The 17,035-nt window shown below is 39.1% G+C and overlaps 1 protein-coding gene across 1 annotated transcript in view; it reads right to left on the reverse strand.

Annotated features, from left to right (window-relative positions):
* The window catches only part of IL23R (interleukin 23 receptor), a 71,828-nt gene that overhangs the window by 18,416 nt on the left and 36,377 nt on the right, over positions 1–17,035 (reverse strand). The window contains exon 7 of the mRNA XM_061120003.1: positions 11,952–12,108. Coding sequence (XP_060975986.1) covers positions 11,952–12,108 — 157 coding nt within the window. The remainder of the gene's footprint in view (positions 1–11,951; positions 12,109–17,035) is intronic.

The raw sequence follows: 17,035 nt of genomic DNA on the forward strand, positions 1-17,035 counted from the left end.
CATCCATGAGATTTTCCAGGCAAGAGTACTGGAGTGGGTTGCCATTTCCTTCTCCGGCAATGCAGGAGACCCAGGTTTAATTCCTGAGTCAGAAAGATCCCCTGGAGAAGGGAATGGCCTCCAGTATTCCTGCCTAGAGAATTCCACGGACTGGGGAGCCTGGAGGCCCACAGTCCAAGTGGTTGCAAAGAGTCGGACACGACTCAGCAAGTAACATACACACATGCTAACTATAGGGTGCTTGAAAAAGATAGAAGAGTATGAAAAATAAAATACAATTTTGTATTTGTTCAAAAACTAGAAACAATCATTTTTTTGTATCTGTTAACAGTCTTTGGTGTATATCTATGCCCTGGTGGAGATCATGCTCTTTACTAAATGTTGTGTCTGGGTTTTTTTTGTTCAATACTACATCATGAACATTTAAAAGTTTTATCAAAACTTGTTCACAATCAAACTACTGGCAATTAAATATTTCATCATGTTTATACTGTGTTTATTCTATCACTCTCCCATTGAGAAACCGTATAGCTTGGTGATTTCAAATAACAGCTTTGGGTTTAGATGAAACTGTTCAAATCCTGGCTCCATCACCTGAAGTTGCATGGCCCTGGGCAAATTGCTTAACTGCTTTGTGACTCAGTTTCTTCATTTGTCAAATTAGATAATAATAATAATGCTTCATTGTGAGGTTTAATGAGATAGTTCATACAAAGTGCTTAGTACCATGCTTATACAAATTAAAAGCTTAGTAAGCATTAGCTATTGCTATTATTGGACTTTTAGATTGTTTCCAAATTCTTATTTTATAATTAGCTTTTAAATAAATTTTGTGCATCAGACTTTTCATATCTCTACTTATTTCTTAAGGTTAGATTTCTATAAGTGGAATTGTTAGGCCAAAGGGCCTAGTGTGGTTAGAGCCACACTAACCAAGACCTGCATCTTAGAGCTTTGACCAGAGCTGACATAGGGCCCTTTCTAAACCTTTCCTCCCGAAGTTTCTAGGTATTTTAGTAAGATAAGTCATACTTAAGGTGTGTTTTTCAAGTTAGTGAAGGTTTTTTTCCCATTTTGTTTTTCTTAAAACATAAGCATCTCCTTTTGATTTCTTTCTTTTTATTCTCCTTATTCTAGTATTCTCAACTGTTACACAGCATTTACATGCTATCTTCCTAGGCCAGTTTAGTTTTATGGTTGGAATTCAACATTATTTGGGCCAAGAGTAAAGATTTGACTATAGTCCATGTCAGATGGCAAAGAAAAAGACTGTAGGCAGAACTATCAAATAGGCACCAGAAGCCCTGGGCAGAGAAAAGGATACGTCAGAATAAACTCTTTACCAGGCCTTGAAAAACAAGTCGAACAATGAATCATTTCATGAGTTACCATGTCATCCTCGTATATTAAGGATAGGAGGTCATGCCTAGACATATTCAAGGGATTATCTTCATGCTTATATTCCCTACATTTGAGGGAGAAGAAGGTAAGAAATCTGTGTATGGCAGTCGTATCATTAAAGAGAAAGGATAAGAGAAGGAAAAGGTAAAAAACGGCAGCCACCTAGACATTTTCTTGAGTGATATGGATCTAACAGAGGTGCGGATCTGATATCAAAGTGTAGCAAACTCTGTGTGCAAGCATGGACAGCTTCCAATTTTACCTAGTGGCTCAGGATTCTTCAAAGGTGCAGCCTGGCTATCAAGCCCAGCATGTACCTGTTCCTTAGTCTGAACAGTCTAGTGGACATTTGCCATTTTTCAGTTGCCCATTTGCAGGGCCTACTTCTTTGTGGGCATCCTAGAGGAGGTAGGAGGCGGGTAGGGTTTCCCACTGTGGTAGCCTCAGTGGAGCAGAGAAACCCTCTGCCTACCCCATCCCACCCCCTCCCCGGCCAGCAAGTAGCTGCAAGCAGATGACCTGAGCCTCACTCATCAGATGCCCTTCTCCCCCACTCACATAGAACACATGGCTCCAGGAAATCACTTAGAATCCAATATAGATGCAGCAGCTGTGCCCAGAGTCTGGAAACAGCAGCCCCAGTGGAGTGTCTGGGGCGCAGGGAAGCTGTGGCAGTGAGCACAGTGCCAGGTGCAGAGTCCTCACAAGTGTCTTCCCAGGCTGAGATTCTGGCTGTGCTTCTGGCCGCCCCCATCCCTTGCATCCTATCCGTGACCATTTTACCAGCCTTTCTACTACTTTCCAGCTGTCGTTCCAATAATTAATTCCTTTTCTGCTTCAGAAAACCAGATTTTATTTCTTTTGCTTACACCCAATCACAATGAAAAATTCTGTAGTGGGTAAACATTGCAATTTTTGGTAGTGGGTGGTTAGGTGAGGAGACATGGAAGGACAAATATTGACCCCACAAAGATGTCCATGCTCTAATCCTTGGAATTTGTGGATAAATTACCTTATATGGCAAAAGGGATTTGAGATGGGGAGATCACCCTATATTCAGGAGTGAAATATCAAGGGTCTTTATAAGGAGACAGGAGGGTCAGAGTCCGAGAAAGAGATTGGCAGATGCTATGCTTCTGATTTTGAAGATGAAAAATGGGACTGCAAGCCAAGAAATGCAGACAGCCTCTAGAATCTGGAAAATGCACCGAAACTGACTCTGAGAGCCTTCAGAAGGAGCATAGTCCTGCCAGGACCTTGGTTTTGGTGCAGTGGTGCTTATTTTGGATTGCTGACCTCCAGAACTACTAGAAAATACATTTGCATTGTTTTAAGTTACTGAATTTATTCTAACTTTTAATAGAAGTAGGAAACTAACACAGGAGGTTATGACTTCCTCATGGAAAAGCATAATCTTTAGTCTCTATTATTTGATTGCAGACCTCAGAGAGATTGTGAAAGTCTTATGAATTGTTCTTTTTTCTACAAAACCCTGGTGGTATACTAGGGACAGGACCCAAAAAAGATTAAATAAATCGAGATGAGGGATCTAAAATGATCAGTATTAAAAATATAAAAATAAAAAAAATAAAATGATCAGTATTTCAAAGAACATTGTGTATATACGTTTAACCCAGTTTAGTAACCACAAACCCACAAATTTATAATCCATCTTAATATGAATGAATCAGAAATCTCTTAATTACAAATAACAGAATTTTTGCAAAGTACACTCTGTGTGCCACTTCTAATTTGCATTATATTTATTATCACCTTTATTTGGTTCCATTGATATAGCATTTGTTTTTTCTTTTTGAGCCACTAAAATCCTGAAAAATTAATGAGAATCTTTGAGTCACGGTAATACAACCAGTGGTATTTTGTAAGAACAAAGTACAATGTGGTTTAGTATCTTGCTTATACTTGCCTTCCTCTGGAGAACCTCCCAAAAAAAAAAAAAGACTATGATTTCTCTGGGAAACTTTTCTACTGCAAGTTGTAATTCAAGCAAGTTAATTAGTCATTGTGAAATGTAACTGCCCTTCCCTCAGGCCTCTGACTTGTCATTAAAGGGATTAGAGGGCCTGTACCTTTTCTTCATGACAAAAGGATCTGTATTATAACAGAGCTGAAAAACATTCCTGCCTAGAAGTCCTCTTCTTACATGTTTTCACATTTCCTTCTCCAGGGGATCTTCGAGACCCAGGGATTGAACCCAGGTCTCCTGCATTGCGGGCAGACGCTTTAACCTCTGAGCCACCAGGGAAGCCCTTTTTCACATCAGTAGAAGTCAAATTAGGAAATTGATGTTCATATTTTCGGTGTTGGTTTTCTGTGCCAACAAACTATCTTTTCCCTTTTGCTCCTATTTCTGCACTGCTTAATGACTCCAGAAATTGTTGCAGTGACTATCCGGGTTGGTGGTCTAGAAGCTCCAGTTTCAGCAGCCCTTGGAAGTTTTCAGAGCCTCTGTTGAAACCTCATATCCAGAGGCAGAGAGGGTCTAGGCCGAGGGGGTAATGTGGAACATGATGGTTCACTGGAGCCATGGTCCTACATCCTATGCTTCTTGAGATCCTGGGGTGCTCAGGGACTGAGGAAGTGGTGGGCAGGAGGAAAAGGAGGCAGAGGTGGAACCAGATAATACTAGAGAGAATGGCCTGAGATTCTCATGTACCCACCCTTTTTTGCCCCCCAAAACCATGTTACAAAGGCAATAGCTTGGGCAATCAGTTCTGACCCTTTTTGTCCACATTTCTGGCCCACACCCTTCATGACACTTCTCCCTCTTAAAGGGTGTGCCAACATCCAGAACACTGGTTTTTACACTGCAGAAATACCACTTGATAGATGCTGCAGAAATACCACTTAATAGATGCTGAGCAATTGTTTTTTAACTGGTACCCAAACATTTCTAATGCAGATGATCCTCTGAGAAGCACTGCTTTCAAGACATTTTACTGAACCAAGTTCCAGCTGGAAGAACACACTGTGAATTTTCCTGTGGTGCCTTGTCTTGGGCAAGGTCACCTTTTCCACCTGTACTTTGTTCTTATCTCAGACTGCCCTATCCTATCCCAAGGTTCCTATGATTTCATTCTCATCACTTTAACACAAACCTGCTTCCATATCTGCCAAAGTGGAAACAGTTGATAGCATCTTATGGTTCCCTCTTCTCTCATGTATTTGCATTTCATAACAAACATTAAAAGAATTAAAAGAAGCTCAGTTGGCATATTAGCTAATGTGTAGAGGAGGATTTGGTTAGGTGATCCAGAGTAGGCTAACAAGGGACCATCTAAGGTCTCTTAGGAAGGAGACCAGCAGAACTGCAGGGTGAGTGCTGGAATCCTGCAGCCTGACTCATGCTCAGGTCTACCATTTACCAGCTTTATAATGTTCAGTAAACTGTTTAACCTCCTTGAGCCTCATCCTCTTCTGTACAATTGGAATAACAGTTTTATTGGGCTGTGGTGATGAGTAAAATTCTTATCACAGTGCCCAACACATAATAAGCATCCAATAAGTGTTAGCTGTATTATTTATTATCCTGAAGTCACTTGGATTCAGCCACTGAATTAGCCTCTTGTTATTATACCAGGATAGAAACATACTAGTCTCTAATACAGAGAAATTTGTCCCATAAAGTCTGAAAGTATATTCTGAGGTTGACTTATTTTTTCTTTTTTAGTCCCCTCTTATCATTGTCCCTGGTTTTGCTTTCCTCAGTCTGTTACCCTGGTCAGGCTGGATCCAAAACTAGTAAATGGAAAATTCCAGAAATAAAGAATTCTTAACTTTTAAACTGCACCATTCTGAGTAGTGTGATGAAATCTTGCCTTGTCCAGCTCCATCCTACCCTGGATATGAATGATCCACAAATCGGGCCTGTCAGTCACTTAGTAGCCATCTTGGTTAGCAAAACAACTTTCCTGTAGTACGGTGCTTATCTTCAGTGACTCTTATCTTACGTAATAAGGGCCCAAAGAACAAGCGTAGTGATGCTGGCAATTTGGATATGCTGAAGAGAAGCTGTAAAGTGCTTCCTTTAAGTGAAAAGATGAAAGTTCTCAACTTATTAAGGAAAGAAAAATTGTTCTACGCCAAGCTGTATGGTAAGAATAAATCTTCTGTCCTTTAAATTATGAAGAAGTAAAAAGAAATTTGTGCTAGTTTTTGCTATCATACCTCAAACTGCAAAAGTTACAGCTAGAGTGTGTGATGAGTGCTTAGTTAAGATGCAAAAGGCATTAAATTTGCACAATAAGGTATTTTGAAATTGAGAAAGAAACTACATTCACACAATGTATATTATGTGTATATTGCTATAGTTCTATTTTATTACTAGTTATTGTTGTTAATCTCTTGCTGTGCTGTGCCTAATTTAGAAATTAAACTTTATGTTTTATTTACAGGAGAAAAACATAGTATATTATAAGGTTCAGCACTATCTGTGGATTCAGGCCTCCATTGGGAGTCTTGGAATATATTCCCCACCCATAAGGGGGGTCTACTGTGTAATGCTTTGTTTTCCATTGAAGTCTAAATACTCTAAGGACGAAAAAGCGAGTACGTCATTTAACCCTTATTATAATTTGGTTATATTATAAAATGATTTCATTTGGTTTCTTTTGGAGACCAGGTTTTTAAAAGCCAAGGGAAGGCACTATCCAGAGGGAACGTGATACAGAAGAATGCTAGGGTCTGCAGGAAAAGCCACACCTACTTCACAATTTGTCCTGCGGTGCCATCTCTGCAAAATTTTGAAAACACTTGGTTACAAGGATGAATCTATTTAGTGATACACAAATAAGAATTTTAGAGCACAGAAACAGGAAATTCCTGCATGAAGGGAGGATTACTGCCTGGGCTGTGTTTCTTCATACTTGATCTTAGCCAAAAGGCCAAAAAGCTATGTTTCTTCGTAAATAAATAAATTACCAGGAAAGTTTGGCCCCAAACCCCACTACTAAGCAAGTTAATTAAAGTATTACAGAAACTATCTTTTTATTTTTTCCATTGTGAAGCAATTCAAACTTCAGTGGTGAGGTTTGATTCTTACTGCTTTGATTTATATGTTTGTTTATAATGCTGTGTACTTTTGGTTAGACTTTTGCTTTGTCTGTCTTCTGTAGGATTAAGAGATCTTTGTCTCCTTCGCTGACTGAAGTTATGCAAGTACCTAGCAAGTGCCTGATGTGCAGTATAGGATAAATGAACATTTCATGAACAATTTAAGTGATTGACTGTTTTCATGGATACCTTTTTAAAATAGCAATTGATATCAAAGATTTACTGAAAAGCAATTTGGCAACTTGCATTAAGCATCTTAAAATATGCTCAGCTCTTGATCCAATAAGACCTAAAGGCAGAAGGAGAATTTATATGCAAAGCTATTCAAAGAAGTTTATTGATAATGGAAAAATGCAATAACCTAGATATTGTTTAAATAGAGAAATGATTAAATTATATTACAGTGATAAACTGAAGTGCACCCATTAAATAGGTTTTTAAACTCAACAAGGTAGATTAAGTAAGAAAATCAGGATATAAAACAGTACTTATACCACAGCACCAACCATTTAAAAAATATGTGTACAGGAAAAAACTAGTATTTAATCCATTAACATGTAAACAGTACTTATTTCTAGGTTGCATATTACAATAGATTTGCATTGCTTCTACAAATAGAAAAAAAGAGATAATTTTTCAAAATGATTTTATGCTAGCACTTTCCCTAACACATTTTTCCTGTATCTTGTTTAATGTGTCTTAGAAAGGAATTTGTACCAAGAGAATAGTTTACGGTTCCTCTAGCTAACATGTTAGTCCTGGATAGATGCAAGTTTTCAGAGATATTTAATTTCAGCTGGCATTTTTGCCTCTTGAGTGATTATTTAGGAAACAAAGACTTTAAGTTTAGAATTGTAGGGTAGCTGCGATGTCCCCGTGCCTTCTGTGTGTAGTTTCCAGCCTTTACTTTTAAAGGAGAACATCTGTGGTTTGTGGTCCTATACAGTTGTTCATTGGTATCCATGGAGGATTAGTTCCAGGACCCTCTCTGGATACCAAACTCGGAGGAAGCTTGAGTCCCTTAACTAAAACGGAGTTTGTATTTGCCCTTAACCCGTGCACATCCTTCCATATACTTTATTTATTTTTTTTTTGTTTCTCTCTCTCTTTTTTTTTATTATTATTATTATTATTTTTTGTCATACATTGATATGAATCAGCCATAGATTTACACGCATTCCCCATCCCGATCCCCCCTCCCACCTCCCTCTCCACCCGATTCCCCTGGGTCTTCCCAGTGCACCAGGCCCGAGCACTTGTCTCATGCATCCCACCTGGGCTGGTGATCTGTTTCACCATCGATAATATACATGCTGTTCTTTCAAAACATCCCACCCTCACCTTCTCCCACAGAGTTCAAAAGTCTGTTCTGTATTTCTGTGTCTCTTTTTCTGTTTTGCATATAGGGTTATCGTTACCATCTTTCTAAATTCCATATATATGTGTCAGTATGCTGTAATGTTCTTTATCTTTCTGGCTTACTTCACTCTGTATAAGGGGCTCCAGTTTCATCCATCTCATTAGGACTGGTTCAAATGAATTCTTTTTAACGGCTGAGTAATATTCCATAGTGTATATGTACCACAGCTTCCTTATCCATTCATCTGCTGATGGGCATCTAGGTTGCTTCCATGTCCTGGCTATTATAAACAGTGCTGCGATGAACATTGGGGTGCACGTGTCTCTTTCAGATCTGGTTTCCTCAGTGTGTATGCCCAGAAGTGGGATTGCTGGGTCATATGGCAGTTCTATTTCCAGTTTTTTAAGAAATCTCCACACTGTTTTCCATAGCGGCTGTACTAGTTTGCATTCCCACCAACAGTGTAAGAGGGTTCCCTTTTCTCCACACCCTCTCCAGCATTTATTGCTTGTAGACTTTTGGATAGCAGCCATCCTGACTGGTGTGTAATGGTACCTCATTGTGGTTTTGATTTGCATTTCTCTAATAATGAGTGATGTTGAGCATCTTTTCATGTGTTTGTTAGCCATCTGTATGTCTTCTTTGGAGAAATGTCTGTTTAGTTCTTTGGCCCATTTTTTGATTGGGTCATTTATTTTTCTGGAATTGAGCTGCAGGAGTTGCTTGTATATTTTTGAGATTAATCCTTTGTCTGTTGCTTCATTTGCTATTATTTTCTCCCAATCTGAGGGCTGTCTTTTCACCTTACTTATAGTTTCCTTTGTAGTGCAAAAGCTTTTAAGTTTCATTAGGTCCCATTTGTTTAGTTTTGCTTTTATTTCCAATATTCTGGGAGGTGGGTCAGAGAGGATCTTGCTGTGATTTATGTCGGAGAGTGTTTTGCCTATGTTCTCCTCTAGGAGTTTTATAGTTTCTGGTCTTACATTTAGATCTTTAATCCATTTTGAGTTTATTTTTGTGTATGGTGTTAGAAAATGTTCTAGTTTCATTCTTTTACAAGTGGTTGACCAGTTTTCCCAGCACCACTTGTTAAAGAGGTTGTCTTTTTTCCATTGTATATCCTTGCCTCCTTTGTCAAAGATAAGGTGTCCATAGGTCCGTGGATTTATCTCTGGGCTTTCTATTCTGTTCCATTGATCAAGACAGTATGGTACTTCCATATACTTTAAATCATCTCTGCTGCTACTGCTGCTGCTAAGTCACTTCAGTCGTGTCTGACTCTGTGCGACTCCATAGACGGCAGCCCACCAGGTCCCCGCCGTCCCTGGGATTTTCCAGGCAAGAACACTGCAGTGGGATGTCATTTCCTTCTCCAATGCATGAAAGTGAAAAGTGAAAGTGAAGTCGCTCAGTCGTGTCCGCAGCCTACCAGGCTCCTCCGTCCATGGGATTTTCCAGGCAAGAGTACTGGAGTGGGGTGCCATTGCCTTCTCCTTAAGTCATCTCTAGAGTACTTAAAATACTCAGTACAGTAAATGCTATGTAAATAGTTGTAAATACAGTGTAAATGCTATGGAAGTAGTTGCTGCTGTTGTTGTTTAGTTGTTGGGACCCCATGGCATGCCAGGCTTCCCTGTTCTTCACTATCTCCCAGAGTTTACTCAAACTCATGTCCGTTGAGTCGGTTATGCCATCCAATCATGTCATCTTCTTCGTCCCTTTCTCCTCCTGCCTTCAATCTTTCCCAGCATCAGAGTCTTTTCTAAGGAGTCAGCTCTTCGCATCAGATGATCATAATATTGGAGTTTCAGCATCGGTCCTTCCAATGAATATTCAGGATTGATTGCCCTTAGGATATCAATGACTGTTTTGATCTCCTTGCAGTCCAAGGGACTCTCAAGAGTCTTCTCCAATGCCACAGTTCAAAAGCATCAGTGCTTCGGCATTCAATCGTCTTTATGGCCCAAGTCTCACATCCATACGTGACTGCTGGAAAAACCATAGCTTTGACTATTCGGACCTTTGTTGGCAGTCTCTACTTTTTAATATGCTGTTTAGGTTTTTCATTGCTTTCTTCCAAGGAAGTAGTTGCTGGTGTGAGGCAAATTGGTTTTGCTTTTCAAATTCTCTGGAATTTTTTTTCCAAATATTTTCTACCCTTCGTTGGTTAAATCCATGAATGTGGAACCCATGAATGTGAGGAGCTGACTGTAGGATATTTCTGTAAGCTGTTCCACTTCGAGATACAATGGACCCTTAACACAAGGGTTGGGGTGCTGACCCTCCACACAGCCAGAACTCTTTGTATAATTTATAGTTGACCCTCTGTATTTTTGATTCCACTGTATCCTGTTCTGCACTGTGAGTTCAATCCACCACAGATTGTGTAGTGCTGTATTATTTATTGAAAAATATCTATGTATAAGTGAATCCACACAGTTCAAACCCATGATGTTAAAGGGTCAACTGTAATTGGTTAAAGAAAGAAATCAATGAGATTGCTGAGGACTGGTGGTAAGAAAACTTGTGTTCTGGTTTAACTGCTCTTTACTCACTAGCAAGGAGACAAGTCATGCTTCAGTTTCCTCATTTGTAAAATGATGCAAATTATAATATCAAATTTGTCTGATGTAAAGGTCAAACACACTTACGTATACTATAATAAATGGTAAGAAAATGTTAATTATCAATTTGAATAATCTTGCTAAGCAATTCTAGATTTCATTAAAATAATTGGATTATCTACTAAATTCTGACTATTCTAAAATGGCATCAAAAGTCCTAAGAATTTTAACAATATCAATTTAAGTTGGAATACCTTAAATTAAAAACTTACTTAAGAAAAAAAAAGAGAGAGAACTGATAACCCATATTGCAAATGATTCCCTTAATAATGTGTTTCTAAGATTTTGACATAGAGGGCACCAAAAGAACTTTTTAACCTTATCTTTGGCTCTATGGCTCCCTCTACTTACTTGGTGGCCATTAATATTTAAAATGTGTGTCAAAGTGCTTTGAAAACATACAATAATTCCAAGATGTTACATTATGTAAGAATGACGTTAACAATGCTGTGATTACAATTAAGTCCTTCAGTTCTGAAAAGAACATTTTAAATCTAGTGTGTAAGCTACCCACAGTACAGAGACATCTCAGTATAAGGACTGGGACTAGCATGGAGTATTATGACAATTACAATAGGTTCATTTTATTATTTACTTACAATTAAAAATAAAATCTTAGCCAAAATAGACTTTATTTCTTAATTTAATTTTTTTTTTTTTTGGTTGTGCTTGCAGCCTGTGGGATCTCAGTTTCCCAACCAGGTGAATTTATTGGCAATGAAAGAGCAGAGTCCTAGCCACCAGACTGGCAGGAATTCCCTGGCTAAGCTTTTACAGAATAACATTCAAATGCCTAGAAAATTAACCAAATAATATTAAGAGCAGGAAAATATCTAAAAATAAATAGCTCAGCTAGGTTATACTGAGAATTAAAAAATCCCATGTTGAAGTGTTTTAACTTTTTATGTTTGCTTTGCATTTAGTAAGTAATCAATCTTTATTGAATAATTTTGTGTCTCCCTTAGGAGAATATATTTTATCAGGATGGCCTAAATAGTGTACTGTAACTCTTAGTAAACTCTTTTTTAAAACAAGGACTAGGGGGATCATATGCTTGACAATCACCTGGGATATTTGTGACAAATGCCTACCCTTGACCCCATCCCCTCTACCTCAGATCATGGACTCAGACACTCTGGGAGCAGCCACAGTGAACATGCATACTAAACAAGCACCCCTAGCTGGTTGTTATATCTTGAAATATTTGAGAACCATTACATAAATTGTAGTCAGCCTTAACAAAATCAAAGTAAAATAACAATTTAAATGTTATCACCTGCCCTAGTTGGTATGATGAACAGGGAAGCCTGGCGTGCTGCAGTCCATGGGGTTGCAAAGAGTTGGACACGACTGAGTGACTGAACTTAACTGACCCGCCCTAGAACAGTTTTGTCGATTTTGATAGAAATCAGGGAGAAAAAAAAAGATATGCTTAGAAGAGAGACAAAAGTCAAAAGAAAAGCCAAAGAGATTAAATATAGACATACACTCACCTATTTCAGGAGTTTTATGAAAAAAGGGTGAACTCCAAGGCTGCCAGTACCTTTTACCTGTTTCTTGACATCTCACTTGAAATACATATGTAGCATTTGGCTGCAAGTAGAATTCTGACTGTTGCTCGTATGTAAAATTGGTGTCAAATTCTTTAACCTAAAATAGATGAATAATCATAGTGAAATTCCATAAAGAAATAATGCAGTAGGCTTTTAAAACAAACAATTATTAGCAGAAACATATTGTGGGGCACATATTATGTTCCAGACCCTTCTCAACCCTGGGGAAACAGAAATAGAATACTTTGTATAAAAGATAGTCAGAAATAATCAAATACATGTTATTTAACCTTAAAAGTCAAATACGCATTGCTTAGTGTTTGACAACTCTCTCAAGCTTTTAAATCTCAAGAAATTTCAATGTGTAATATACTCTTAACTTTGACCCAGCTAACTTTAATAGGATAGGAGGACGGGAGACCTGATAGCTACTGTTTGAATTCAGTCCTTCTTCCCTCCCCCATCTGTCTGTCCATCCCTGTCTCTATGCAGTCGGGTATTTAGATCAAAAATTCTTTCTGAATGATGAAATAATTTCACTTGCTAATGATGACTTTTAGAAAAAATTACCTACAAACTAAGCTGTTAAATTGGTGCTTATTGCAGATCTATCCATTATATAAGGATATACAGGAAAACAAAACAAAACATTTAAGATTGTTGAACTGTGAAAATCCAATGGAAGATAAGCAAAAAAAAAAAAAAAATAGCTGAGGGATTAACTTAAAAGTCATGTTTCTGGGGCACTACAACCTGCCATAAAATATAATTAAAAAGTATCCCCAGACAAGCTGGTTCAGAAGGGAGAGAGAAACCAAGGCACTTACACAGCACATTAGCATGTTGTAATAAGTGGATCTACTGATAAAAAAATGAGGCACAATTGAAAGGTAAACAAAAAAATTCTAGGAAAGCATTTATTTATTAACAGCAACTGGAAGAAGACAATGACCATGAAAGAGAAAGTTAAAACTATCACGAAAATCACAAAAGTTTTTTTGTGCTTGTGAAAGTTAAAACACAAACACACACATGCTGCTGCTGCTGCTAAGTCTCTTCAGTCGTGTCCGACTCTGTGCGACCCCATAGACAGCAGCCCACCGGGCTCCCCCACCAGGCTCCGCCGTCCCTGGGATTCTCCAGGCGAGAGTACTGGAGTGGGTTGCCATTTCCTTCTCCAGTGCATGAAAGTGAAAAGTGAAAGCGAGGCCGCTCAGTCGTGTCCGACTTTAAGCAACCCCATGGACTGCAGCCTACCAGGCTCCTCTGTCCATGGGATTTTCCAGGCAAGAGTACTGGAGTGGGGTGCCATTGCCTTCTCCTGAACACACACATACACACACCAAAACAGGGTATTCACATAATTTGGAGATTCTTCTGTTAAAACCCAATCTTAATATGTCTTAAAACTTGTAATACACTTAAATTGTAAAAGTTATATAAAGGTCTGTTTGGGGATATCATGTTCCCTGAAAGATATCATTCAGAGTTTCCATAAGCCATATTTTTACCCATGGCTCTTGAAATTTTCTGCTCTTTTAAATTTGAGTGGAGGCTCCTTGGAGTCTCCTGAGATATGGGTGAGATTTTACTAGTGCCAAAACTTTAGCTTCCATATGCACTATTCTCCTGTATGTCTCTTGCTATTATGTTTATAGATAAGTCCTCTAAGAAGAGAAATACCCTAAAGTTACAGCCAGAATTCTAAAATAGAAAGAATTTTATGGAACTGTTACAAGTTGTTTCTACTAAGAAGCAAACCAGGTGACTCTTTAGGGCCTTGCAAGCTCAATATGGTACTTCAAAATAATACTTTCAGAGGCTAAAATAGGCATTGAGAGAGTTGGACCTAATTGTGTTCCTATGGAGAGGGTATGATCTCAAGTGCCAGAAATATAACTTCATTTTTATAGCAGCTAATTTCTTTTTAGAGCCTCAGTTCTCACGGTGGGAGGCCTGGGAACTTAATCTCCATCATTTTGAGGCACTGCTTTTCTTAGAGTTACACCTAAGTTTCTGGGAGCCTCCTTGGGTGAAGGGAAGAATCGCACGCTATTCAGCATTCTATAATCTAACTCCCTCTGACTCCCAGCCTGGAGCGTGGCACAGGGTGAGGGGTCCTGCTCATCAAACATGAGTCTGAACAATTTTTGTTCTTCCCCCTTACCAACCCATTTCCTCCTGTCTCTGCTCAGAAGCCTCTTTTTTTCCATATTTATTTATTTTCGGTTGTACTGGGTCTTCGCTCCTGTGTGGGCTTTTCTGTCGTTGGGGTGAGTGGGTGCTGCTGTCTGGTTGCAGTGTGCGGCTTTCTCATTGCGGTGGTGTCTCTTGTTGCAAAGCATGGGCTCTGGGACATGTGGGCTTCAGTAGTTGCAGTTCCTGGGTTCTAGAGTATAGGATCAGTAGTTGTGGCACACGGGCTTCGTTGCTCTGAGGCACGTGGGATCTTCTTGGACCAGGGATTGAACCCAAGTCTCCTGCGTTGGCAGGTAGATTTTCTACCACTGAGCCACCAGGGAAGCCCTTGGAGCCTTTAGCCAGTGTTTGGTGTGAGAGGGAAGGGGGTTGGGGATTGGGAAATCTAGTTGGGACTAATCTATGTTTTTTTTCTTTTGATTTTTTGAACTTTTTATTTTGTGTTGGGGTATAACTGATTAACAATAATTATGATAGTTTCAGATGAACAGCAAAGAGACTCAAGCATACATATACATGTATCCACTCTCCCCCAAACTCCCCTCCCATCCAGACTGCCACATCACAGTGAGCAGGGTTCCATGTGCTATACAACAGGTACTTGTTGGCAAATCACATGTTCTTACAAGTTTTCTGTCCTATACCAGCACTTTTGAAATGCGAAGGCTAAGGATTTGACCCTTTGCTATCTGCTAATTGTTCTATTAGCCATTCCAAGAAAACAGTGGATGCTTGGTTTTGTGCAGCCTATGACTAAGAAGGGTTTTTACATTTTTTAAATGGGTGAAAGAAAGTCCAAAGAAGACTATTTCAATGATGCATGGAAATGATACAACATTCAGTGTGCATAAGTAAATTTTACTGGTATGCAACAATATCCATTTATTTACATATTGTCTATGGCTGCTTTCATGCTATAAATACAGAGTTGAATAGCTGAGAAAGAGATCTTATGGCCTGAAAAACCGAAATTGTTTACTATTTGGCCCTTGAATAAAAAGTTTGCCAGTACCCTGATCTAGCTTCATCAGAGACTTGAGTCACCATTAATTCATTTACTTGAACTTATAGTCAAGATTTCCCTACTTTACTGTCACTTCTGTTGGCACCATTAAAGGCAAATAATCATACTAATAGTTGATGTGTCCAAATATTATCTGTGTGAAGTAGACATTATAAATATCAATGTAAATACAAAAGCGATTATGGAACAGCCCTGTCTTCCAGGGGCTCACAGATAAAAGATGAGGAAATGCCCATGTAAACTGAGCAAATGCTCCTGAGATAGGGTGCATAGGAGTGTGCAAGGATTGCCATTGAGAATTGTGAGCTCAAATTTTTATGCAAGTTAAGGTGTCAGGAAGACAGCTGATGAAGATAACCGAAGTAGATATTCTCTCCATGGCGTCAGCCTTGCAGGTTCACCTGAAGGACTGGCTAATACCTTGTAATATGTATGCAGCTTAGCTAAAAACAGCTGAAAACACCCTCAATGCACTGATTTTTATTTTCAGGTGGGCATCTTTGGCTTAACCACACCTGCTACATGGCTCTCCTAGAGGTTAAGATTAAGAGTGGCAGTAACATTTACTGAACATTAACTATATTCCAAGTTGTGGGCTAGCTTCTCTCATCATTTGATCATCCCCACAACCATATGGAGGAGGGCATGGCAATCCACTCCAGTATTCTTTCAGGAGAATCCCATGGACAAAGGAGACTGGTGGGCTTTAGTCCACAGGGTTGCAAAGAGCTGGACACAACTAAAGTAACTCAGCAGGCGTGCTTGCATAGCATGCACAGCCATATGAGGCGGGTGTTTATCTTATTCTTCTTTTAAGTGTGGCAATCATGAGACTCAGAGAAGCTAAGAAACTTGCTCAAGGTTGTACATCTAGAAAGTGTCATAACCAGGCATTGAACTCTAGAGCCTGTGCACTTAGCCACAGGCTTTCTGTGTAACTGCCCACCTCTTGAAGTAAAGAACTTCCTTCCAGCAATTACCTGGTTGGAGGCAGAGCTGAGGTGGAAGGGCAAATCCATAGTCCTTTGTGTCTGCCTATTCTTCATGACTCTCATTTCCCGTCTCCTTACAGGGAGGTAACGATAACATTTTATGCATGATTCAGATGAAATTGACGGGTAACACATGTGGAAAACAAAGCTTCATTCTGGCTGTTACCAACTGGACTTGGATCATCTCTGTGAGTAGTTACATTTGGAGGAATTATGGTAAAAAGGGTAGGATACAGATTTTGGACTGAAACTGGTTCCTTCATTTTCCAAAAATTTTTGTGTCCAAAGTAACGTAAGGTCTGTGAGAGGTACTTAGTTACTATACTAACACTGTAAGCTTGGAGAACCTGGCTTAAGCTCTTTTAAGCCCTATGTCTTCATTTCTGTGACGGAGCTGATACTACCTATCACTAAAGATTGTGATAGAGATTAAATGAGGTAACAAATATCCTTTCAGCTCCTTCATTTGCCTGCTTCTGATAAAGAGAACATTTTGAGGAATTCAAATTTACCTCTAAGTTACCAAGTTTCACAGTGGCATATATAGCACCACCAGGGGGAGCAGAGAACAAGAGTTTCAACCAAAAAACACTTGGTTTCTGAAAATCTATTAGGAGATACTGATACTATAACACCTTTCTATTTCTAAACATTCTTGTAGCTTATTACTTCCTCCTACTTGTGCCAAATAAGGGAATTTCATATTCTTAACATCATCCTATGACCATGACACTACCCGTGCATGTGTACTAAGTCACTTCAGTCATGTCCTACTCTTTGCGACCCTATGGACTGGACTGTAGCCCGCC

The sequence above is a fragment of the Dama dama genome, chromosome 20 (genome assembly GCF_033118175.1).
Source record: "Dama dama isolate Ldn47 chromosome 20, ASM3311817v1, whole genome shotgun sequence".
Classification (NCBI taxonomy): Eukaryota; Metazoa; Chordata; class Mammalia; order Artiodactyla; family Cervidae; genus Dama; species Dama dama.